Below are 26213 nucleotides of genomic sequence, written 5' to 3' on the forward strand. Positions count from 1 at the left end.
GAAACCCAAGACCATTAAAGAAGATGTTTTAAAAAATATATAATGGATGTGGCACATGTTGCAAAATGGAAGGTTACTGATCTGTAATTCTTTTTAAAGGATTCTTATTCTTGGGACTCAGGCAGCCAGCATGAGACAGACAGGAAACGCCCCTTGGGAAATGCTTTTCAGCTTTCCTCAGAACTGTACACAAGTTTTTGGTTGTGTCCTGAACTGCAGATACTCTAGCCAGTTCTGTTGCACAGGAACCAATAACTCATTATAGTGGGTCAGTGATAATCCTTCCTCCTTACAATTTATAAAAATGTATATACACTGCACCTTTGACAATAACTTATCACCTCACACAGAAACCTCTGTGCTCCCAGATTCTGCACAGAGCAACTGCCTGAGTGACTCCTAAAAGAATATCTCAGTTGTGACACTTTGAAGGTCATTCTTACCGAATGTTCCCACCTCAAATAGTTCAAAGGTGAAGAAGGCCATATCTTGTAAACAGAAGACCAATGCTCAGTATTGTAACAATGCAACTTTCATATTAAAAGAATTGACAATATTCCTTCATATAACAGTCAATTAGATTGACAAAGCAGTTATAGAATCCTAGATTACTAGAAATGGAAGGGACCTTGAGAGGTAATCAAGTCTAGACACCCTGTACTCATGGCAGGACCAAGCACCGTCTAGATCATTCCTGACCGATGTTTGTCTAACTTGCTCTTTAAAATTTCCAATGATGAAGATTCAACATCACCCTAGGGAAGTTATTCCAGTGCTTAACCACCCTGATAGCTAGGAAGTTTTTCCTAATATCCAACCTGCTTGTTCTATCATCAGAGATTAAGGAGAATAACTTTTCTTCCTCCTTGTTAACAACCTTTTAATACCTGAGAGAGGACATGATAAAAGCTTTCAGTCATCTCTTTTCTAGACTAAACAAACCAAGTTATTTCAATCTTCCCTCATAGGTCATGTTTTCTAGACCATTAATCATTTTTGTTGCTTTTCTCTGGTCCATCTCCAGTTTGTCCACATCTACTCTATATGTGATTAGGCCTCCGCTGGAATATTGTGTCCAGGTCTGGATACCACATTTCAGGAAATAAGAATTACTTCTCATGTTTTGCTTACAATACTTCTGTTAATAATCCCAGAATGTTGTTTGTGTTTTTGCAACACTGTCACACTTGCATTATGTAGCTTAATGCGTGTTTTTTCTTAATCTTAATTTTATATTGTTAGAAAATGGTGAGTATGCATTTATTATATTCTAGATTAATTTTTTACTCATAGTTTATGCAAATTATTTGGTTTGTGCAAACTGTATTTGGATAGAAATTGGAATTCATTTTAAAATGCACAATAACAGTATTTAAAATTATTAATAGTTAAATAAAACTATCTGAAAGTGCTAGCTATAGATGAAAAAAATATCAAAGTGACATCGTTTTTGTTTAAAAAAATGTATTAAAGTAAAACAAAGGAAGTATTCAACTAATTGTTTCATTCCCCATGGTTTTCAAGATTTTAGAGTTAGTTGGTTTCATCTTCTCATACCTACAGGGCGGGGGGGGGGAACCACATTACTGTTTTTTTCAACTCCCATTTGGTTTCTCAATTTTAAAAGAACCAGTCATTAACAGAACTAATTAAAAAAAAAAATAAAGTGAAATGAGAATTTTCTCTGCACCTGCAGAAAAGGCTGCTGCTGTAAAAAAAAAAAACTGGTTTAGTATTTCAACAAACCCGGGATCCAGGTGTTTAGCAAGTGACTTAAACCAGTTCAGTTATTTGATTTTTTTGCTAATATGTAGCTTTTAGTATTGGTTTTCAACATTTCAAACAATTTTAAATAGGTTTCCACTTCTAAAAATAATGTATTTAAACAATCTTATTTAAATAAAATCAATTATTTAAGAAGATTTTTATCTGACGTCAAACAAAAAAAAACCTGGTTTAAACTAAAACAAATAACTTAGGTTTTTGTACCCATGTAGCTAATTGTATTTGAAATCATATATTTCAGACTAGTGTAACTGTGCATGTAGACAATCCTTTAATATGTGTGTTAGAAGTTTGCTTCCCCCCCCCTTTGAAAGGTAAATGATGGGTCAGTATTGTTCAAAAGAATAATTGATCAACTTTGGTTGTTAATAGAAAAAAATCTTCTAAATGTTGCCATTACCTGATTGAGTTTTAATTTATCAAAGTAAAATAAAGAGCCAACTTTAGTGTATGTCTTTCCTAGGGGTTTCAAATGGAAATTAATATTTTGTCCACCTAATATGGAATGATTTGTCAGTTTGTGTTCTTGTAAAGATAAAAGGCTGAGTAGGCTTTTCAACTTGATAGTGATCCCTTGCTTTAGAGATTGTTGTGAAGCTTCAGAATAGGCAAGAAGAACATTAAAGATTTTTTTCATAAAGAATTAATCCTTCGCAGTCTCTCAGATGAAAATAAATATCTTATTTTTTAAATTTTATGAAAATTATGTTTGGTTAATTCTGATTCTAGTTAATTTCTAAGGCAACTCTCAATTTAGTAATTGGACCTTCAGATTGTTATGGATTTTTGAGGCTTCAGAAAAACTTGCAATAAAGTTCTTGTTATTTGTCAATCATAGAATCTATTACTAAGTTATACGCCACTTAACTCCAGTAGGAACTTTCAGGTTCAAATTAGTGACTAAGAGAGACCCTATTGCACAATATTGAATCTGTCTGGAGAAGTTGGACATCTTGACATATGGATATAGGACAGTTGGGCCTTTTTGGCACCAAAAGAGGAGCAGAGGAGGCTGAGTTTTTGATATCTAGGAAGCATTTTAACATTTTGTATTGAGATAGTGTGTATCTCTTCTTTCTTTCTTGATTAGGGGAAGGAGCAGAGGCAACTTCAAGTTTTTGGGGAAAGAGTTTCTGAGCTTTTATATTTCTCATCCTCTGCAATTCTTTAACAACTAGTTTTCCTACTGCATCACACTCCAATATCATTCAACAATGTTTCTATTGAAATAATTGACAGTTTGTTGTCATTGGGCTTCAGAGTTAACTTGCCATTGAGACCAATGGGACCAGTTCATACTTCTCTGACATGTTGTTTTAGCCTGCAGAATCAGGAAGACATTACTGCATTAGTTAAGTTCACAATGTTACCACTGTATTGACTCGTGGACATCTCTTAAAAACAGTAGTAGAAGTGTCTTATCCTCAGTCTATGCTCTGTTTCCATTACTACCACAGGCAGAGATGTGCTTGTCGTAGTGGAAGATTCCCACCAAAATGCTAAAGTAGACATAAGTGTAATATCTAAATAGTTAATATTCAAAATAAAAACTTAGATTGTGAAGCTGAGTTATGTAGCACTTCTAAAATATACTGTGCAGCCACATACGCCTAATTCTGTTAATAGGAAACACCACTTTAGAGCTCTGGTATTACATTTTTGTTGAGAGGTAAGGTAAGGCTGCAATTTGTGTGGATGCTAATTTTGGGGGATGCAATTTAGCAATGTTTTATTGTATTGGAGGTTGACTGTCATAAAATGCTCCACAGTGGCATAGATGCAGTGCTACAGTGACAGGAGTTCTCCCTTCACCATAGTTAATCCGCATCCCTGAGAGGTGGTAGCTAAGTTGATGAAGAATATTTCCATTGACCTAGTGCTGTCTACAGTGAGGTTTAGGTCAGAATATCTACATCTCTTGGATGTGAATTTTCCCTGGGAAAATGTAGCTATGCAACCCAAATTATCAGCTGTGTAAGTGTATAGCTTTTTAAGGACAGAACAGATTGCTTCAGATTTTTTCACAATTTCCCCGAGAGATGTAGCTATGCTGATATTAGTTTTCAGTGTAGATCTGCCCTTAGTCTGTACAACGTTTTACCAGCATAGCTACTTTGGCTAGGAGTTTGAAAAAAAAATCACCTTCCTCCTCCTTCAGCATTATTATTCTTGTAAAACCTCTGGGGTAGACACAAATATGCTGACAGAAGAATGCTTCTGTTGGCTTAGCTAACGTCATATGGGGAGAGGGCTAGGGTTGTCCTCTTTTCCCCAGGGCAGCCTTCATACTGAACCCCTCAGTCCTGCCCCAGAGCAATCATTTAAATGATGAAAAATAAAACTTATTTAAGTTGAGGACTCAAGTGATACCAGATAAATCTTGTAGTGGGAAATATTTTGAGAATGTTTGAGAACCTATTTTGTACCAATTTGAATATTGTACCTGAATTCCTAAGCAAATCTTAATAAAAGTTTAGTATCTGATTTTTGTATTATGCTCACCAAGTTTTAAATGCTTCATTTAGGGTTAGCTATATTCTGCAATTTGTGTTGGACAGGCAGGGTTAATGCTATCAAATTTCAAGCAAATGGAAAAATCACTGTGTCAAATATACATTTGTATATTATGCAAACCAAAAATACTTCTGAAATCTTTATGGATGGTAATGTACTTAAGTATCTGACTTGTATTCTTTTACTAGTGGTTATTTTCATAAAGAGACGAAACGGTGATTGCATGTCAGTTGAAACATGTGGAAAAAGAATTAATATGAATATGGCAGAATACCCTATAATATTGCATGAGGGATTTATATTATGTGGAAGGGGAGATTAGAATTATCCTAACAGCATTCTGCTTTTTATTATACCTGAACAAGTGATTTCAGGAGACAATTGAGTTGATTGTTGTTCATTTTGATTTAAAGAAACCATGTAAATATGAAGCACAGTGATTGCTGTGTTTTTATTCCAAAATTTTCTATAGCAAGTAATATAGCCAGGTATTAAGAAATAATGTCTGGATTTGGCAATTACAATTCTAAGGTGGTTTTTTTTTTTTTATAGCACGTTAGAATCCGTGACCAAAAGTTTTTAAAAAAAATCAAATTTGGGTGGTTGTTTTTTTTATTTTGTGTTCTATTTCTTTTTGTAGGATCTAGTTAATTGCAAACTGTTAACTATGCAATTCAACACCTTTTAAGGCCAGAACTGATTGTTACAATCATACAAGGAACAGGGAGAGACTAAAAGGTTTTGATTAGCATCTGTGGATTCTGTGCATGGAGATAAAAGCCTTGGTTAATTATGCTTTTGGTCTGCCTGTATGTTAGTTTGTGTGTCTTCCAGGGCTATGTAGCTGGGCTTTCAAGGCTCTGAATAGGATGGGTGAGAAGGCTATGTCTCTGTAAGAGCTGGGAGACTGGGGCTCTTTTGACATAGATCAGGCTCAGTGTTAGAATCTTCTCTCTGAGTGAGGGAATGATTTAACCTGCTGTGTAATAGGGATGTAAGCAACTACAGTAAACTTCTGATAATCCGATACCTTTAGGACCCAGGGGGTGCCGGATTATCAGATATGCCGGACTATCAGAAGGGAGGGCTACGAGGAGTCTGGAGTGGGGTGGGAGGGGATGCCACCTCAGACCCCTCATAGCCCCCCCTTACGATAGTCCGGCTCTGCCCCAGGCGTCCCTGATTCAGCTGCTGCTGGTCAGTTTCAGCAGCAGGTGAATCGGGGATGCCTGCAATAGAGCAGCTGGGGTGCTGCCGGGTTGGTCCCGCAGTGCCGAGGGGTGGCGCTACGGCACCAACCCAGCAGCACTCCAGCTGCTCTTGGGGACGCCTGGGACAGAGGCAGGACCCCAGCTGCTCTGCCCCAGGGGTCCCCGATTCAGCTGCTGCTGAAACAGATCAGCGGCTGATTCCAGGAAGCCCGGGGCAGAGCCCTGTCCGGCTGCCCCAGCACTTTCGGGTTTCTGATGGTGCCGGACCATCAGGAGTCCCAGAGCATTGGATGCCGGACTAATGGAGTTTTACTGTAGTTGACTAGTCCAGCATTTCCCAAAGCGTGTTCTGTGGCCCAGTACTTAGGGAAAAAAATTACCGGTCCTCAGAGAAATGTGCATGCATGATTCTTGAGAAAGAACCCGCCGCCTGCGGCGTCTCTGTGGGCATGCTTCCATGCGGCGGGGCTAGATCCGGCGGGTGCTAGGATCCAGGGAGAAGGCCGAGCACACCAACCAGCACCAGCTGGTAAAGTGACTAGGATTGGGGAGGACCACGGAGGTAGCACGGGCTTCTTGTGGGGTCAGGAGGCAGTTCTGCAGCTTCACACCAGGTCCTGGAAGTGCACGCGCTGCTCTCCCACCTGCCCCAACAGCTGGTGTGGTACCTAAAACGCCAGTCCATTGCGCGCTGGGCAGGGGGTGGGTATCCGGGACTGCGCCGACTCTGGCTGCTTGGGCAGTGTGTGCTGCCATGGGGAACAGAGGAGCAAGACACACACTGCCCCAGTGGTTGGGGCTGGCACGGTCTGGGATTCCCTCTCCCCCTGTGCAGGGAGGTATCAGGTGTGCGACGGACCAGCATTTCAGGTACCACGCCGCTGTTTGGGGGACGGGGGAGCGGCCTGTGCACTTCCTTTGCTTCAGCATGCAGCTGCAGTATCACCAGATACCGGTCTCTGTCCCCTGCCCCACACCCAGACTCCCACAAATATTCTGCCCCAGCACCCGTCCCCTGCCTCAGCACCCACAATCACCGTTGGGGCCACATTAGTGAGATTTGAGAGGTTTGCAGGGGTTGTGTTTTTGTATCTCACTTGTGTGGCCCTGACTGACTTTTCTGTGGGCCAGTGACCCCTGACTCAAAAGATTATCCTCCCTTCTCATAAATAAAGGCGATGCTGAAACTGAAACCTTTTGTGTTTTGACAATATTTTATTTAAAAATGAAGCCTGGCTAACAAGCCCCCAATTGGGGCCAAGTTGTCATCTGGCCACAGCATCATAACACTCCTGTACTCCCCACCCTGACTCCAAATCTGAGCCTATCGTACACTAGAACCCTCTGTCCTGAGCCTCTCGCCCCAATCTTCTGCCACCCCCACATCATCAGTCTTCTGCCACAGCCACTCTTGCACCATCCACACACTGCAAATCTGTGTCCTGAGCCCATCATACTCCCAACTTCTCTGCCCTGAGCCCCTCACACACCCAACCCAAACTCCTGCAACCCACCCCTCTACCTGAGCCCAGAACTCCCCAGCCTGGGGCCCCCTCCCTGAGCCATCATCCCCTTCTCCACATCCTCCTGAATCCAAATTCCCTCCCAGAGCTTGCACCTCTCTCTGTTTTCTACACCTAAATCCCTTATTCATACCCCAGAGCCTGTACCTCCTGTCTCAACCCAGTTTATATGCGTTTATATTTTTGGGCCGCAAAAAAAGGTACTGGAAAAAAACTGGGTTCCAATTATATAAAGTTTGGGAAACCCTGGGCCCGACAGTATATCCATCTTACAGTCCATTTATCCAATCTATACTTCCTTAACTTGCTGGCAAGAATAATGTGGGAGACCGTATCAAAAGCTTTGCTGAAGTTGGCACTGGGGACTTTGAGAGGACCAGAAACAATTTATTTGCATAGTCATCATTTGCTTAATGAATATGCAAATATGCAAATATTACCAAACCTCCAAAAGCTTGTGAATGGGTTTACTTGTCCCCAGTATCAAAAAGATTAGGAACCCCTGGACTAGTCGACTACCTGATAAGCATATGCTTATTGGACAGTTGAGTACTGACTCGACTAGTCATTCCCCCACCCCACTGCTTACTGCCTCTCTCTGATAGAGGCAACAAGGAGGGTGGGGTGCAGGATAGATGCAGCAAGGGGGGATGCAGGAGCCGGTGATAGAGGGAGCCGGCTTAAAAGCCAGTTCTCCCCAGCACCACCTCCATGGGAGAGGAGGCAGAGAAGTGGAGGCCCAGCGGGGGGACTGCTTGAGTCCGTTCTGCTTTCTGCGAGCAGTTCTTACTGGGGGGGATAGCGAGTGTCCCACCCCACCCCTTATTGACTAATTGAGTAGTGGATGGAAATTCCATTGACTACTCCATTAGTTAATAAATCAAAATTTAACATCCCTACTATATAAACCAGTTGTAAAGTGATTTCCTATGGTGAACAGAAGTAACCAGGGGTTTAAAAGAGTTTGCAACAGAGAGTAGCCACTTTTTCCTCATGTGTTTGTGATCTTGAAGAATAACTGTTGATTCTGTAGTATCAGAGACACAATTCTTAGACAGCCCACTATTGTGACTGCAAGTCCAATCAGAAAACAATTTTGTTTCAAAGGAACAGGAAAGAGTGCAAAACTGAGAAGAGGGCCTGGGCAGTTTGTGACCACACAAAACAGGAGAAATGAGAGAGTATGGACAGTTTTTGACCAGCAGAGGGAAGAGAACTGGGAGATACTCAACATGTTCAGAAGCATTCAACCTTACTCCTTATAAAATGAGGTTTAAGGGTAATTTTGAAAGAAGGGTTTTCTTTCAAAATAACCGTGTCTAGACAGTGTTTCTCTTCTCGAAGTAGGGTGTTTTGAAATAGCGCCTGGACACGATTATTCAAATGAAGTGCAGGAAATTCAAATCTGCGCTTCATTTGCAATTTTGTTCCTCTGTATTTGCATTCCTCTCTTGAAAGAGGAATGCAGTGTAGACATACCCTGAGAGCAGATAGTCAATAGAAAATGTTAAAAGCAAACTATTGGCTAGGTAAAGGGTCTGACATTGATGGTTTGGTTTTTATGAAACATTGGCTCATCTTTGATAGAGAACAAAAAGGAAGTATGAGTTGAACTACCTCTTTTTCAATAGAAAGGATTCCACTTTTCTGGGTGACAGAGGAGAAAAGTCTGGGAAATCATGAGGAGGATTTAGAAATGATTATATAGGAAAAAGAAAATGTGATGTAATTAGTATTACTGAAACTTGGTGGGCTGAATCACATGACTAGGATTTTACTATTACTCCATTTTAGAAAAGAGAGATGGGCAGTAGAGGAACAGGATTGTTATGCTACATCAAAGAAACTATTGCCTTCCTTAAATTTATTGACTGTTCACAGGGATAGGACCTGGGATAGCTATGGATCAACTTTCTGTTTAATAAATCCAAACGAGGGGTACTGATTGGGAATCTGTTGTAGACAACCATATTAGGCAAGGGAAGTAGAATGTGTACAAAGAAAAATGGTGTGTTCTTTGATTTCAGTCTTACAGACATATGGAAGGGACTCATACTGCCGTTAGTAAAACATTCCTGGAGTTTCTGTATGTTATAGACCTATAAGTATTGGCAAAGTGGCATAGCAAATTTTAAAACAGTCTAAGTAAGCATTTGGATTTGACAGAGGTTCAAGTCCAGGTTAAGGGATGATTTGGTCACTATCTATAATACATGGCAAAGATACATTTGGTAATCAACAGCTCTTTTAGTATAATAGAAAAGAGCATGATGAAATACAGTGGTTAAAAGCTGGAACTGGACCCATTCAGTCTATTAATACAGCATACATTACTAGTAGTGAGTTTAATTAACCGTTGGAATAATTTACCTTGTGATTGGTGGACTCTCATCACTAGAAGTATTTAAGTCAAGGCTGGATATCTTCTAAAAGTGGTCCCATAGCTCAAACAGAAGTTTATAAACTTAATGCAGAACTTATCGGTTGAGATTCTATGAAGTATTATACAGGAAGTCAGATTAGATGAATATATAATAGTGCCTCCCAGTCGTAAAATCTGTTAAATCTAGTCTGACCATTCTGCAGGGGGAATTAGTGTTCTTTTTTGGTAAACATTATTATGGCACACCTTTTAGGAAAGCAGCCCTGATTTAAAGACTACGTGCTGAAGATTTTATTGTTAATAGCAAAGACAAAAGATCTGACAATTTTGGAACCAAATAGTCTTAATTTCACTAAACTACAAGACCAAGGCTGGTTCTGACAGACTACAATTGCTAGGTTGAGATGGGGTGGGGAGGACACAGTCCTAATTAAAATCAGTCCTCCACAGGGAGGCAATTAGTTCTGCACTTGCTTTCCTTACTCCTCCTCCATACTGTATATTAGAAGTGAGTGTGAGCAACCTGAGACTCTCTTGGTAGGAATTTAGAGTTGCTCACATCAGTGAACCTCTATTTGTATAGCACCTAACACAGTGGGGTCCTAGACCTCTAGAACATTTTGGTGCTATTGGTAATGCAAATAAATAATAATAATACGGATCTTCTTTGCTTCTGACAGGGCTTCCTCTCTGTTTCCAACTGGCATCCCTTATGATAAGAACTCTACCAAATTCAGTCCATTTTGGTCAATTTTAGTCATGGGAGTTGGGGGAAGGGTCGCAAATTTACTGTAAGGAAGATTGATACTACTACCCATACTTGTGCGCAGCTTCTGGTGGCGACAGCACTGCTTTCAGGGTTGAGCAACTGGAGAACGGTGGCTGCTGGCTGGGAGCACAACTTTGAAGGTAGCACTGCCGCTGGTATGGCTCTGCTTTGAGTGCTTGGCACCCGGCCTACAGCTGCTACTCACTAGCCGTTCAGCTCTGAAGAAAGCTACAGATTAAGTGGAGTAATAACCTGTCCCCTAAAATAACCTAGTGACTCCCATGACTCCCTTTTGGGTCAAGACCCCCAATTTGAGAAACGGTCTCCCTCATGAAATATGTATAGCATAGGGTAAAAGCACACGAGAGACCAGATTTCATGGGAGAGGGACCTGGCCATGAATTTGGTAGGGCCCTAACTATGATTGTCTTTTCTCAGTCTCCTTATACCTATCTCCTCTGTCTCCCCAGTCTTGCATCCCTGATACAGCCAGTTTGAAATCTCTGTCGTCCCCAAACCTGTTCAGTTCTGAATGTACAACACAGAGTTGAATGATGTGTGGAGAAGTAGAAACAAACACCTACACAATAGGGGCCTCCCGATGGGCTTGAACTTGCTGTGCCCTGAACAGTTCCCTGAAGATACTGAATCAATAGTCAGGACTTGATGAACAACTGATGTTGTACGTCTTTGTTCTTATTATTGGCAGCCAAGATTTTGTGGTGTTTCTATGTTTTTTGTTTTGTTTTTCCCCCAAACTTTCTGAGAAACCCATCCAAGCTCTGCAAGCTGTTTGGAATCAGTTGAGAGAATTTTTTTTTTAAGGAAATTACTTAAAATATTTCAGGGGCTTCTCAAGAGATTCTGTCCCCTGTTGCATAGCATAATTAGCAAATTAACTAGACTTTTTGTTTTGGTCTGTTTGTATTTCTAATCTCTTTTCTGGAAATCTGGCTTAACAGAGTGGATCCAAATATGTTTCTTAAGAATATACCCAAAGGACTGTAACATATTACTGGAAAGGGGTTCATCAAAGGTGAACATGATTTAGTCCAGTCAGCTTTCCGTTTCCCCTTCTACTTCATAACATTGTAGTTCTTGAATCTTTCTTGAAAGAAATTTGGTTGCATAGTATTTGTAAATAGGATTCTCCTTAATAGTAAGTGGTGAAGAAAACGAGATCAGTTAAGATGATCTTAAATTAGTCCTACAATATTTTGGTCCCCTTTTATTCTGCAATAATCTTTCTTTCAAATGTTTTTTTTATAAACTTTTACCACCTGTCTGTAAATTTGGAGAATAATTTCAGTCTTCTTGGCTTTTTTTTTTTTCTTCCAACATAGCCTTTATCTTGACTTCAGTTTGGCTGAGTTTGGTTCAGCTGCCAGTATAATCAATGGGCAGATTAGGAAAACAAGAATTTAAATTGTTTTTCTTAAGATATTTCTGTCACAGTGTCCCATTCCATACTGGGAAGTTAAATGGAAGGAATGAATGTTTAGTGAATGCACATTAATTCAGTTACTTGGGTAGCTGCATAAACTCATTTATCTTTGGATTTATAATGTGTAAGATTTGAACAATAAGTGGCTTTGTGTACTGGCTGTTCTCATAGCTGCTCTTTGCAAAATGGAAGAAGTTGTAGCACACCCGTCTCTTTTTTGCCTGACACCACTCTGTCAGTGTGAGTACTCAGTAGACTGAGTATTGTTCTCTGTAAAAATCCTTGCTAGACCATAACTGACTTCTTATATTTTCAAGCTTTTTTTCTCTGAAATTGAAATATCAATTTCAGATGATTGAGAAGCACTTGAAAATACTGCAGCTATAGTAATTTGTTTCATTCATACTTACAAATTAATACTCATGTATTTGTCTTCCGATCAGGTTTAAAGAAGATATCAAAGAAATCCAAGAGAGAAGAAAGTGCCCCAGAAAAAGAAGCAGAGACAGAAAAACACAAGGTAATTTTTGTGTTAAAACATTAAGGATTGCAGACAGAGGTCCCAATTCTTAGAACACACGTTCATCGTGTGTGAGTAATTCCTGTGAGTTCAGTAGGACTACTCTGTTGATAGGAATATAATTGACTATCCGCATGGTTCTATAGAAAACAGGTTGTGCCAAACCTGATTTCATTCTTTGATGAGATGACATATTTGGTTGATAAAGGTCAGGATTTGATTGTGCCAGGACAATGGGGTGTGCTGAGAGTTTGATTGTTTCTCATAAATGGAAAGGGAGGGGTCTGGTAGGAGAGAGTTATACTATGGAATGGCCAGGGGTTGGGTAGCAAGCACCCCAGGGGGAAGCCAATGGCTGGCATTAGCCAACACCCTGGCCTCCCCATCTGGGTCTAGCCTCGGGTGCAAAGTCTGTTGCCAGGGAGTTCAGCCCTATTCCAGGCCAGACCTGGGCACCGCTAGGTAAGTCTTCTAGTAGTTGTATATTTTCATATTCTTAAGTGTACATTTTTAGTATGATAGAAAATAGTGAATGATAGGTAAAAAAATAAATATTTATAATTTGAGAACAGAGCTGCTATACAATAGGAGTATGACACCTCGCCAGTAGGCTCAGTGAATAACCCTCAGGAGACACACGATGGTCTCATGGAATTTGAGGGTGAGTCCTAATGCCTGTGATGACTTTGGCTATTTCTTACACGCAATAGCATGTGTGGCGTCTTCACCCTTCAGAGGGTAATACTCTTAATGCATTGTGAGGCTTATAGTGTCAGAGTTATAAAGCTTTACTTCAAGCTAGATTTTTTTTCTCCCTTTGTTTCTTTCTTTGTATTTAGGCCTTAACATATTTTGTATTAAATGCAGATTTAATATTAACCAGCTTTATTTTATAAAGAAAACTTATATTTAAATAACATTCAAAAATCTGATTTAAACAAAAACCACCTAATAAACCATCTTGTTAGTCTTTAAAGTGCTACGTAGTCCTGTTTTTTGTTTCAGCTAGACCAGACTAACAGGGCTACATTTCTATTCTTATTTTTTACAGTGTTTTTCCTCAAAACTTAATTTTGTTTTTAGCCATCCAGATGAGATGAAAAGAACTGAGAGTGACATTGGTAGCAGAAAAGAAATTACCAGTGAGAAATGAAATATTGTTTTCATTTCTGTCTTAAAAATCTGTGTTGAGATGACACAGGTCTCTCAACTCTTGTAAATGGAATGTTTAACCATATGGTCACTGTGGAGATGAAAATGAGTGACGATGATTATATTTAATTAGAAACTGTTCTGGATTATTCTTTATTTAAAAATAAAAATCAGCTGTATGAGAGTTTAAAAACAAACAAATGCTTTAAGGTAAGCACAGATGGTTGTGGAATGTAGCCCATGTCATAATCCTACAAACTGAATAAAGATATAACAGCTTTGTGGAAATGAGAATGAAACCTTTACCTGCAGGGCTGTACCACTGAGCATAAAACTCATTGAATAACACTGTAGTTTTTCTCTTCACCAGTTCACCAAATATTTTAGAAGACTTATTAAATATTATAATAAACATTACTCTGTTTTATAATTGCTTGCAATCTGTTTACAAATTACAATTGTTCCCCTGGAGCCTTGGAATCAGGAGTGCTAGTCTCAGAAGGAACACATGTATTCCATACGCCACTAAGAGATGTTATGTGAATGGACTCTCTTTATTGTAACAGGCTGAAATGGCATTGCTTCTGATGGACGATGAGGATGATGACAGAAAACATTTTAACTATGAGAAGATTGTAGAACAACAGAACCTGAGCAAGAAGAAAAAGAAACTACTAATGAAAAGGAAGGAGTTGTTAGAAGATGACTTTCAGGTAAAACTAATACAGATTCCTAGTATTGAAACAGTAGAATTTAGTGGTATCTCTGCTTTTTTTCCAAGAGGAGTGGACTGGAATTCTGATGTAAGAATTGTAACTCAGTAATATGGTTTGACAACCTTTTAACAATGCAATTGAATATAAACCTCTTTATGGTATTCCTACAAAGTGAAAGGCTAATACTCTAATGCTGGACTCAAACAAGGATACAACTTTGATCAGTCCATATTGGTTTTGAATGTTTATTACTCACATGTATGTCCCTATCACCATGGGACCTGGGTGCACTTTACATGGCTTAGATTAGAAGCAAAATTTCCCTAATAGAAGGCCCAAAATCAGATTGTGTATAGGGATTTAAGGAGACAGTTTGCTGGCTGGAATATTATTGTCCATTTCATGGCCTGACTCTACTGACTCCTTCCATGCTCACTTATTCTTAACCAACAAGGAATGTCTTTGTTGGTCCATCTTTTTGATATACAGGGCTTGCAGGTATATATTTCCTGTATGTTGTTGACTTGCCCACTTCACATTGCACACAATGCAAAGGACAGAGGAATCCCCCATTCTTCACCATCCATGAATACATAGTTTAATTTAACTAACTTGACAAAATTCTGAGAATTACCAATTGCAATTTAAATATTAAAGTTTAGGTTACAGCTTAAATATATCTGACTCAGCAACCTAGTGTTACCTATATCTCATACATATTCTATCATTTAAATATTATTTCAATATTTTCTGGTATGTTTCTCAATATTATTTTTCACTGGTAGAAAGGTTAACTGAAATAGGTTCTCTTTTTTTTTTTTCTCTTCAGGTGAATGTTGCTGATACAAGGTTCCAAGCACTCTATACTTCCCACTTGTTTAATTTGGATCCTTCTGATCCAAACTTCAAAAAGACAAAAGCAGTAGAAAAAATTTTGGAGGAGAAAGCTCGCAGAAGAGAACAAAAGGAGGAGAGTCTTACAAAAGCAAAGGAGATACAGGAGAATGAAATTGGAAAGAAGGGAAACCTCACTAAGAAATCTGTAGATCCTACTTTATCAATGCTAATAAAATCTGTCAAAAATAAAACAGAACAATTTCAAGCCAGGAAGAAACAAAAAATAAAATAAAGTCTAGTTGTTTGGCTTTCCTCAGTCCAATCTGTGCTTCTTGTAAAATGGTGGCATTTATCAGAACTTTATAGAGGTTGAATCCCATAAACTGTAAGAGTTCTTGAAGAATTAGTTCCAGTGTTGGGTCTTGAGAATGAATACAGACAACCAATTAGAGTACCACCTTTTCCCCTCTTTTCTTCCCTCCCCCAGACACCTCTTTGGAATAGTATATTTGTAAAATAGTTCACAAACGAGTATTTGTAACAAAAGTAATGTACCAGAAGCTGTTGATTTCATTAACACCATTTTGGCTAAAACTAATAGAAATGTTAAAGATAGCTACAAAGAACATTGTTAGAGATAGAAATGGACACATTTATAAATGAGTGTTTGTGACTTCAGGTTCTGGTATGATTTTTAGATTTAAAAAAACCTTTGAAAGTTCATAATGATGTTTTTAATATTCCAGGAGTTTGTAAAAACAATGTTACTGATAAAGATCATTTTAATATAACTCAAGTGAAGATGGGTTAGATGAATTTTCTTTCTAAGTTAAGAGCTATGTGGATAACTTGTGAAATAATGAATAAAAATATATTTTAGTTCATTAATAATACTCTTCACTTTTGTAATCTAAGGATTCCAGAGTGAAATTCTCTCATTTAGGAGAGATCCTCATTTACAGCAGTGAAGTTGAAACAATTAAGGTCAAACTCGAATGCTCAGAGTTAGGTATCAGAATCCACCTAAATAAGGATGTTTCTGCATTAGGCATTTTTCTTAAATTTTCCCCAATGACGCATTGCCGTTAAGTGCAACTCCACTAATAGTTGCAATACGGGGAAGGATAGTTTAGACAAGAGCCAAAACAGGTCTAGATGTCATGGTTAAAAACACCTGGAACTGACCTGGAACTGGCAGAACAGTGCAACAGTAGAAAAATGTGTGTGTGTGGGGGGGGGGGCCTGATTTTCAGAAGTGTTGAAAGACAAAATTGTAACAAACTACTCAGAACTGTAGGGCTGAAGATTTTCTGATCATTGTGAACAAGCATATGAGCTTTAACCACCCTAAGCATCTCTATTTCTGTAAGCTACTGGTATATCTATCTTTCTTTGCTTGGGCATGAGAACCCTGAATAAGACAGTCAGGAATGCTGCACTCTTGTTGTGAAACTGCTTGTGAAGGCCCTTTAGATATATACAAACCCACACCCCCCTGCAGTGTACTCTAAAGGAGTTAAGTGCATGAAAATCATTAATTGCTATACCTTCAACTTGACCCTGTGCATTGTATGGATAAACGTACCAAATGAATAGTCTGAGCCTGTTTACAAAATTAGGTTGTCTGAACTATTAATGCATGTCACAAATTCCTCATAGAACAAAAATCTTTTCATATATCTAATAAAGAAAATAAATTGGTATGCAAATAAAATTTTACTAAAACAGCCATTAAAACCAATAAACTAATCAAAATATCTTGCACACATGAAGTAAATATGGCTGGATGTTCACTAAAGCTGATGGCCCTTCAATGTGAAAATACTAACTTTTAGTAAAAACCATTTTGTTTTATGCAGAAAAATTAAGCAAATGAGAGGAACTACCTATTCAATTGTAAGAATTCATGGAAAAAGCTGTGAAATGTGCAGTGAGAAATGGAAATGGAAATAGAAATAGGTGATTTTGCAAGAGAGTTTGTATAAAGGAGTTCTGGAACAGATCATTTGTGCATCTTTACTGGAAAACCTTCAGTTGCATTTCTAAAATAGCTCAAGTGAATGGTTGAACAAATTAAGAAAGGGGTAGCAGTTAATCAGCTCAGGTGGTGCTACCGAACTTAACTGAGAGCAAACAAGCTCTTGATACATGGTTTGGGCCAGCCATTTGAGCTATTTGTGACTCAGCTAACTGCCATGAACAAAAAGAAAGAGACCCCACCAGAACTGAGAACTCAAGTGTACATCATGGGCCAACTTAAGTGATTTGCAGCTGGATTTGGACTTGAAAAGAATAAAAAGGAAACATGACAGTTTATAGTAGAATTTCCTGCAGTATGTGCAGATGCATGCAGCAGCCCAGCAGAAGTGGAGGCAGTTACAACTAAGAAGGTACAAGTTTATCAATCAGCCCTGAGTGCTGTAAGTCTAAATCCACATCTAATGTGCCTGATAGAAAAGGGGATTCTAACTCGATACACAACTTTTACTGTCCAAAAATGTTAAATTAGGTTGTAAAATGTAAGACTAGCAATAATGTTTAAAAAGGGTAACCGTTCTGTTACAAACTGGTGCTGTGAAAAGATTGTCCACGTAAGGAGGTTCTGTAAATTCAAAGGCTGAAGCAAGAACAAACAGTGTGACAAATGTTCAAGAACTGTCCCTCACCCAGTTCAGGAAAATGCGCTAACACACAGAGCTAAAGGGGGAGAAGCTTGGATGTACAGGAAGTAGCTCCACACATTTTTTTAAAATATCTGGACAGCTGAGTAAGTGTGCGGCTATTCAATGTGTAATAGGGTCTGTGAAGTACATAAGAATTGTAGGTTGTGGTTCAAATTTAAATTATTAGCAGGAATTTTAGAAATCCATTTGTCACGGAAAAAATGCAGAATTTGCATTTTACAGATTTTTTTACAGGTTGTAAAAAGGTAACTGTACATTAACTATTGACTAAATTCTACTAAAAGTACCAGTGTCACTAATCAATACATGTAATCTCCCCTTTTTATGGTTGATTTCTGAATATCTGTTAAATGCACATAGCTAACTAATCCAATAAGCTGCTTCTAGTGTCTTGAAGTTATTCAACAGTACATAGTGGTTTGTGTTTTAATGCATTTCAAATGTTTCTTCAGTCCCTAGATATAATTAAGATTATGAAATGTTGCTGAAAACTTTAAAAATCACCCCCAAAGCCTCTGTCACTGAGTCTGGCAAGGACAACTTTCACATTGTGAAATTCTCACTTTTTCACAAGGGTCTTCAGACAGTAGGTATAGTTACTCATTGTCATAGTGCTAGGCCATCTCCTCCTGTTACCAGTATCTTGCCCACTGTGCCAAATGCCTGCAGCATAAGCATGGACCCCTTGCCTATATCCACGGCAATAAGAACATTCTGTAGTGCTATTAGAGCTGTGCCTGTTGTAGACATCCAGGTTGTTGGTTGATTTCACATGATGTTGATATTTGGTGATTACAATCGTCTCAATTATTCTCAGCAGGAATAAGAAGCGGGAACAAGATGGTGCTTGAAAGGTCCTCCCGATCAAACTTTAAATGGAAAATTGTATTGGAGTCCCTACCAAGAAACTTCAATATTTCCGGAATAGTGGGAGTGCATACTATTTTATTAGCAACGTGAACACAGAAGTAGAATCCATATGAACCAAAAATAGCTCAGTGTGTCACAAAGGCACATGATATTGCAGAGAACCGATGCAATGTTTTAAGTGAGAGTAATTAACCATTTGACTCAATTACCAGTGGATGCAAAGTCTCCATCATTTGGCACCTTTAAATTGCAACTGAAGAATTACTAAAATCTAAGCCTACGTCTACATTGCATCCCTCCTGCGCAAAAGCCTATGCAAATGAAGTGCAGATTAGCATATTGCTGTGCTTCATTTGCATAATTAATTAGGGGCCGTTTTTGTGCAAGAGGCTTTTGTGCAAAAAGGAGCCGTCTATGCAGCTCCTTTTTGGGCAAAACCCCCCTCTTGCACAAGAGCCATTCTTCCTGAAAAAATTAGGATGGCTTGTACAAAAATGGCCCTTAACTAATTATGCAAATGAAGCATGGCAATATGCTAATCTGCACTTCATTTGCATAGGCTTTTGTGCAAGAGGGATGCAATGTAGACGTAGCCTCTCAAAATAAAATCCCTACCCTAATCGAAAACTGCCTTGAAAAGAGAGACGTGCCCGATGCGCCATGAACTTCACCAGGGACTTGTCTATTGTTTCTGATTTTAGGTGGAAGACACTACAGTAATGGACTGCAGTATAAAACCCTAGCACAGAGAATAACAAATGTTCAATTCACTTAGTTCTCCATCAGAGCTACTATAAAGGATGGGTTTGAAAAGATTTCATAAAACATGAAAAAAAATTAGTGCTGATGAAGTTGGAATAATATTTTATGCTGGCTATTATATCACATCACTTGCTCATATAAATATATTGGGTATCCTCATTGGCAGTAGTAATTCTGGCAAACTGTTTTGAACCACATTAATCTGTTGTTGTTTTGGTCTTATGTCCAGAAATGGCGAGGAAGCCTACCCGGTATTTAACATCCAGATTAAGATCTCTATAAACAGAAACTTGAAAAGGCAAAGTTAGGGGTTTAAAGATAGTTGGTTGTATATTGCAACTGCATGTATATGGAAACTGCACATAGAGATTTGCCATACCAAATAGTAATGTATAGGTAGGACCAAATTCATGGTCCATTTTGACCAGTTTCATGGTAATAGGATTGTAAAAATGGTAAATGTCATGATTTCACATAATTAAATCCAAATGTCAGGGTGCTGTAATTGTTGGGATCCTGACCCAGAAAGGAGTTGTGTGAGGGTTGCAAGATTGCTCCAATGGATGTTGCTATGTGGTTAACCTCACTTCTGTGCTGATGTGGTTGGTGGTGCTGCCTTCAGAGCTGGGCAGCTAGAGAACGGTGGCTGCTGGCTGGGAGCCCACCTCTAAAGGCAAAGCTACTGCCAGCAGCAGCACAGAAGTAAAGATGGCCTGGTATGGTATTGCCAGCCTTATTTCTACACTGTTGCCTGCAGAGCTGGGACCTTAGTCAGCAGCTGCTACTGTCCAGGTTCCCAGCACGGAAAGTATAGAAGTAAGAGTGAAGTATGCTATTGCCACCCTTACTTCTGGACTGATAGTGGCAGGGTGAAGCCTGAAAGTTTAGATCTAGGCAACCAGCCAACATTACAACCACCATTTTCCAGTTGCACAGCTCTGAAGGCAACACAAGTAAGGTTAGCAATACTATAGCCCTCCTAAAATAACTTTGTGATCCCCCTACAACTTGATTTTGGGTCAAGACCCCCTAATTTGAGAAACACTGATCTCTCCCATGAAATCTGTATAGCAGAGGTAAAAACACATAAAAAACCAGATTTCATGGTCCATGATGCATTTTGCATGGCTGTGAATTTAGTAGACCCTATGTACGGGGTAAATGGTGCTGAATTCAGTATCCAGTCTGATGCATGTAACTTGCCTTTCTTGAATATTCAGGTCCTCAGATTGTCTTATATTAAGGATCTTTGTTTTGGTGTATTTTCCCTGCAATCATTTGATTTCAGTCTATTTTATTTTAAATTCCTTCTTTCTTGGGGGGTGACCTACTTCGAGTTTCAAGAAAGATTTGCTAATTACCAAGAGAGAAAGTAGTAACAGAATTCAGCTTTGAGTGAAATCTCTGAACAAAACTTCCTTGATTACGTTAACCAAAGGCCATTTCCTTGCCCATGCAATTGGAACAGCACAACAAGCAAAAGTGCACCAGCCTACAAGATCAATAGTTATTGGCAAACTCTACTAATTGAGTTATCTGTGAGGTGCTGTACCTCTATTAGGTTACGTACACACAGCTTACATTAGTATAAGTTTAAATGGAACTTAAATGGAACTCAGCAGTGTGAGTAAACCATCCCTCTTCATGATGAAAGTTACACTGACCTAAGTGCCAGTGTTGACAGTGCTATGTTGGAGGGAGAGCTTCTCCCGCCAACATAGTTTCTACTGCTTGTGGAGGCTAGAGTATGTAAGTCAATGGAAGAACCAATAAAGTCAATCTTTGCCATGGTTCTTCTAGGGGAATCCTGAAAGTATATTGCTGGGGTCATTAATCTCCTGTCTATGCTCCAAGCAAACTAATTCCCTACCGGCTGATGTAATAGCATATGTCAGAACATATGTCATACTGCTAGACTCAAATTATTACATCTACTTTCAAACACAAGGATGAGACACTTTTTCCTACATTGCCGTAAATTCCTTCTAGGCCAACTGCTACTTAGGGCACTTCCTGAAATTGTTGAGAATGAACTAATTTCAACTGGGGCTAGCTGTTTCCGTTCATCTCACAATGGAGCCCCCACCTTACATGTGGCTGCCCTCCTATGCAGCAGGAGATGTGATGGTCAGCTCCCTCTTCCTGGGCCCTAGGATTTGGACTAGGGCATGGCTACTCAATACAAAACCCACAGGCCACATGCGACCTGCGGCCCGTTTGTTTGTGACCCGCGGTACAATTTGGGATTAGGTGGGGTTCAACATGTGGCCTGCGAGTGGGAGCCAAAACAAAAAAGCAGTCAATATAATGGTCTTCTGTTGATTTGCATTTTAGTAGTTAAATTCCTGGACTGTTGTTGCTCATTGAAAGTGCTGTCATAAGAATGGAAATTGAGTAAATATTGCATTTTATTACTATCAGCAGAACTGACTTAAATGGGGCCTGCATGTTGTGTAGTCTTGCCTTAATCTTTGTATCTGGGCCCATCAGTGTCAAAGAAGCTATTTGCATATATATTTGCATGTATATGCAACCACACTTAAATTGTGGCCCTCGGCATGTGCTGTATCATTGTGGCCCTTGGAGGTTCCAAAGTTGAGTAGCCCTGGACTACGGATTCCTGAGCACTCTAGCCCAGTGTCTAGCAACATACTTAAGCATAGATCTGCTTAACTTTAAATCAGTGTGACTGCCCACATGTTTAGTACTTTGCTGAGTCAGTCAATTCTAGGAGAAGAGTGTGGGGGCAGGGCTGGGGAAATGGACAGCATCTCAAACTGGCTTGGATAATCTTCAGAGTTGATGCTCACACTGCACCTGTCTGTGCTGAGGAAGTTAGACCCCACATTTAAAAGGGGGATGATATGGGAAAGCTTGCTTCAAACTTAATTTTGAAGAGACTAAAGAGTGGCCATAATGAAGAATTTTGTTGTAATGACAGATGTATCATCATTTATTATTTACAAAAACACTTTCGCAGGAAAACAGCCCTGGTCAGAAAAGCACCAAGCAGGAACGTAGGTCCCACTGAAGTCAATCAAAGCTAAGCACGTGCTTAATGAATCCAGAATATTGACAGACTTACCTATCTGCTTTAAGTGCTCTCCTCAGCCGAGGCCTAAATGCTGACATTGTGCTCAGTCCTATAGTCAGTCCTCTGCTGCTTTTTCTTTTGTGAATATGGCAACAAAAAGGCTGTTATTTCTTTTACTAGGTCCTGAATATGTAATCTGACCTATGCAGGCAGCACTTAGAATCCATGTTGGAGACCCACCAAATGAGCTAGCTGCATTAAAAACCTTTGCAAACTCCTATGGACTTCAAAAGGGCTAAGATTTTACTTGCTGTCTATCAGTTTAAAACAAACACCAAACAAACCCAGGATTGTTAAAAAGGTGATAGACATAATTCTTCCAACAGTAAGGAAAGAGCTTGTATAAACCATAATTCTTCCAACAGTATGGACTGCCTCTAAGGTTGGCAGTCATTAGAGTGATTAGGGAAAATGTAAGTCAGACACTTAGAAATCTAATACTACAGGTTGAACCAGCAAGAGGTTTTGATTTATTTAATACAGAAGATCAGATGACTAGAGATGAACACCCATGCATGTTTTCTATTATTCCCACTTACCAACATTAAATATATTATTTTCAATTAATAGTGACAGTTGGCTTTTGTTCTTTCATATTCCTACAACATCCAAAAATAACACTGCTAAGCCATGCTGACATATTTCAAATAACTGCTGTTGCTGAAGAACAAAACAGTCAACCAAAATGGTACATACACTACATGAAAGATAAAGTCTCAGAAACCTGCAATAGATATCAAATGATTACAATGATGCTTTTTTGCATTTGCTTTAAATCATAAGGCCAGATACTTGAATATTCATTTTTGGCAGGGATAGTAATAAATGCAATCAGGGTACTAGCTCTGATAGAATGAATTTCATTTCCCTTTATTTTGCAAGATCTTACCGTCGTAATTTGCAGGCCTTTCTGATACAAACATTTGAACTATTCTGGTTCAGGATGGTAATAGTTCTGCAAACAGAAATACAAAGGTCACAGGTCTATTGTCTCTTGTACTTCCTGTATGCTGTATCCTATAACTGTACTACAGATCTGAGAATGTTTTCCTCTGGTCTACATCATCCAACCAGAATGGGGTCACGTAAGGTCAGCAATGCTTTTTATGCCTCCACCCTGACAGTACAGCCTCCAGTCCCTACACAGAACAGTTCTAGTTCCTTATCTTGACCATGAGGTCTGCAACCAAGTTGTTCTGTACTAACAGAGCTACTTGAAAAACTCTGCTGCTAGCCTCTAGTGAGTGCACTAGCAAACCTTCCCCCACTCCCAACACAAGAGATGCCCCGATTTGTTTTGGCAGGACCCAAAGGTTAGTTAGCTTTCCTATGTGGAGAACTGCCTTGAGGCCATGCCCCCAACTCCTTTATATGGACGAAATCCCCATATCCTCATGAGCTAGAGCTGCACAAACTCACAGAGTTCAAAGCCCAACAAACAGCCCTCCTCTCTTTTTACACTCCAGTTAATAACCACAATTGTCTGAGTTCCAAATTCCTGTCTAGTTTCGATGGTATCAACATTCACGAGCTTTTTAGCTTTATCTACCATAGCAAAATTGCCCATCATTAACAATGGTTGTCCACAGTAGGTGCAACTGAACATGGTTTGTCCTGTGTGTTGGGCTTTATAACCCCCATACAGCCATGCAATAACAAAGTTGACAAGAAGTCCCTCAGCTGGAATTGGTTGGAGCATCTATGAAAATATCCCTCTCAGAAGAGTAGCGGTGACCAGAGGGGAAGATTTTTTCTAAGGTTCCAAGGGGAAGAGGATACTGACTGAGACAATTAGCTGTGGTTATAAAACTTCATGTGAGGATCTCTGCTGTGGCATACACAGAAGTCCACTACCTGTCCAGGCAAGCAAAGGGGATTGGTTAATGCAACTTGCCTGGGAACTGATGATTACTTTAACTAGGGTGAAAACAGCTAGTCTTAAGTGTTGTTGGCTAGCAGTGATACAAATGCAGTTAACGGCTGCTTCTTAAAGGAAAAGGTCATCTTTTAAAGTTGGCATCATCTATGGCAAAATGTTAACTTTTTTTTTTCATTTTAAAGAATGACACTTCAGTGTTGATGACTCTACTGGAGAGCATTTATTCTACTAGTCATTCTAACTGTTCCTGTACATCTTTAAAAGGAGCAAATCCACATAAACTGACCACATGACATGAGGGTGAGGTCTTTTTAAACCACAAGTGGAGCTTAATATGCTGGAACTGCTATGATGATAATGTCTTTATTTAACACAGGAAACCTTCAGAGGAACAACAAATGGACAATAAAGAGAAGGCAAAGGAGAACCCTTGTATAAACGTATTGTAACTATGCACAGAGCCCTGTGTGGATACAAACTTTTGTATCTGCATGCACATCTGTATCTGCAAAAATGAGCCATAGATACCTGCGTCCACATCTACCGATGAAGATACCCGTGGATATAAAGTTGCTAGCTGTAAATTTGCAGGGTTCTAGATACAAGATTTGTATCCACTTCTGTGTCCACACAAATGAGCTGCGGCTATCTGCATCTGCAGATACCCATGAGTATAAAACAAATATCCATGGATTTGTAGGTCTCTTACTATGCAAAATACACTGTTTCAGATATTATAGTTTCATTTTGCTAACAGGTTTTTAATGTATCAATCTTACATGGTCCTAACTGGCTACAAACTCTTCTAAATTTGTAGTGGAGACAGGGCCCTACATTGTATCAGTCCAGGAAGAGAAACTTCCAAAATAGGTCTACAAGATTAATTTCCCAAACTCCACCACAGATGCCTTGCCCAAGATATTGTACAACTGCACAACCAGATAAGAACTAATTTAGCAACAAAAAAGATAAGAAAAAAAAGTATTATTCCCACTTTATTTCTCACTGGGACTCTGTAGAAAAGATGACCTGCCCAAGGTCAAATGTTGCAAGTCTGGGAAATGAACCAAGACATTCCAAGTCCCAGTCTGGAATCTCTTTCAGCATACAACTATCCCATAACTTGGAAAACACATCATTTCAGTTATCTATGAAGGTATTACTAAATATTAGTTCTTTAACAAATATGCTTATCTAACGAGTAAAATATTTCAAATAGTTGAACTAATAGTAAAACAGGATGAAAATGGATTTACTAATCCCAAAATGACTATTGCCACGAATGATGCGCTCTCAGGAACACATCTGTAGCCAAGGAGAAATTTCCATTTTAATCAAAACAACTGGCAGATTAATAAAGGGTAAGATGTTTCTCATCATGTGCATCTAAGAACTCTGCATGAGCAAACTACACACAAACACAAAGAAGCCAAAACTGTATCAAAGGGGAAAACCATGTTTGTGAAATCAAGTATGGAGTTTGTTTACCATTATTTTCATATAAAAACTGCTTTTTGTTTTTTTCTACTAGCCGCTCTGTCACTGGTCTGAAGGGAAAATACTTTTCAGATGGGCATCCTTAATTTAGAATTTCCTAACTTCTGAGTGTTTGACTTTTCAAAATTACTGTTCTTTTAAGATAGTTTTTAATTTAATTTTAAAGTATGTTTAAAAAGCAAAATTAAGAGAGAGGAAATGCTATGTGGACCTATAATAACCCCCTACATGAGTCAACTGCCGGGTAGGAACATCTAAAACTGCAAGGCTATGTCTAAACTGCAGGCTTTTTGTGCAACAAGAAGTGTTCTTGTGCAAAAACTTGTGGAGCGTCTACACTGCATGCGTGTTCTTGTGTGAGTAAATTTACAGTAAAGTATCAGAAAAAAGGGCTTCTTGCTCAAGAGTTATTCCTCTCCCCATGAGGAATAAGCCCTCTTGCTCAAGAGATCTTGCGCAAGAAGGCTGTGTGGATGGGCAACAGGGGTTTCTTGCACAAGAAACCCCTATGGTTAAAATGGCCATCAGAGCTTTCTTTTGCAAGAGAGTGCCCACACTGCCATGGATGCTGTT

General features: G+C 39.2%; 1 protein-coding gene across 1 annotated transcript in view; it reads left to right on the forward strand.

The window, feature by feature from the left end:
* The window catches only part of ESF1 (ESF1 nucleolar pre-rRNA processing protein), a 77023-nt gene extending 61847 nt beyond the window's left edge, over positions 1–15176 (forward strand). Inside the window, exons 12-14 of the mRNA XM_075925629.2 lie at positions 12073–12149; positions 13868–14014; positions 14847–15176. Of these exons, the coding sequence (XP_075781744.2) occupies positions 12073–12149; positions 13868–14014; positions 14847–15146 (524 nt within the window). The 3' untranslated portion in view covers positions 15147–15176. The remainder of the gene's footprint in view (positions 1–12072; positions 12150–13867; positions 14015–14846) is intronic.
* Positions 15177–26213: the final 11037 nt, after the last annotated feature.

The sequence above is a fragment of the Pelodiscus sinensis genome, chromosome 3 (genome assembly GCF_052426305.1).
Source record: "Pelodiscus sinensis isolate ZL-2025 chromosome 3, ASM5242630v1, whole genome shotgun sequence".
NCBI lineage: Eukaryota > Metazoa > Chordata > Testudines > Trionychidae > Pelodiscus > Pelodiscus sinensis.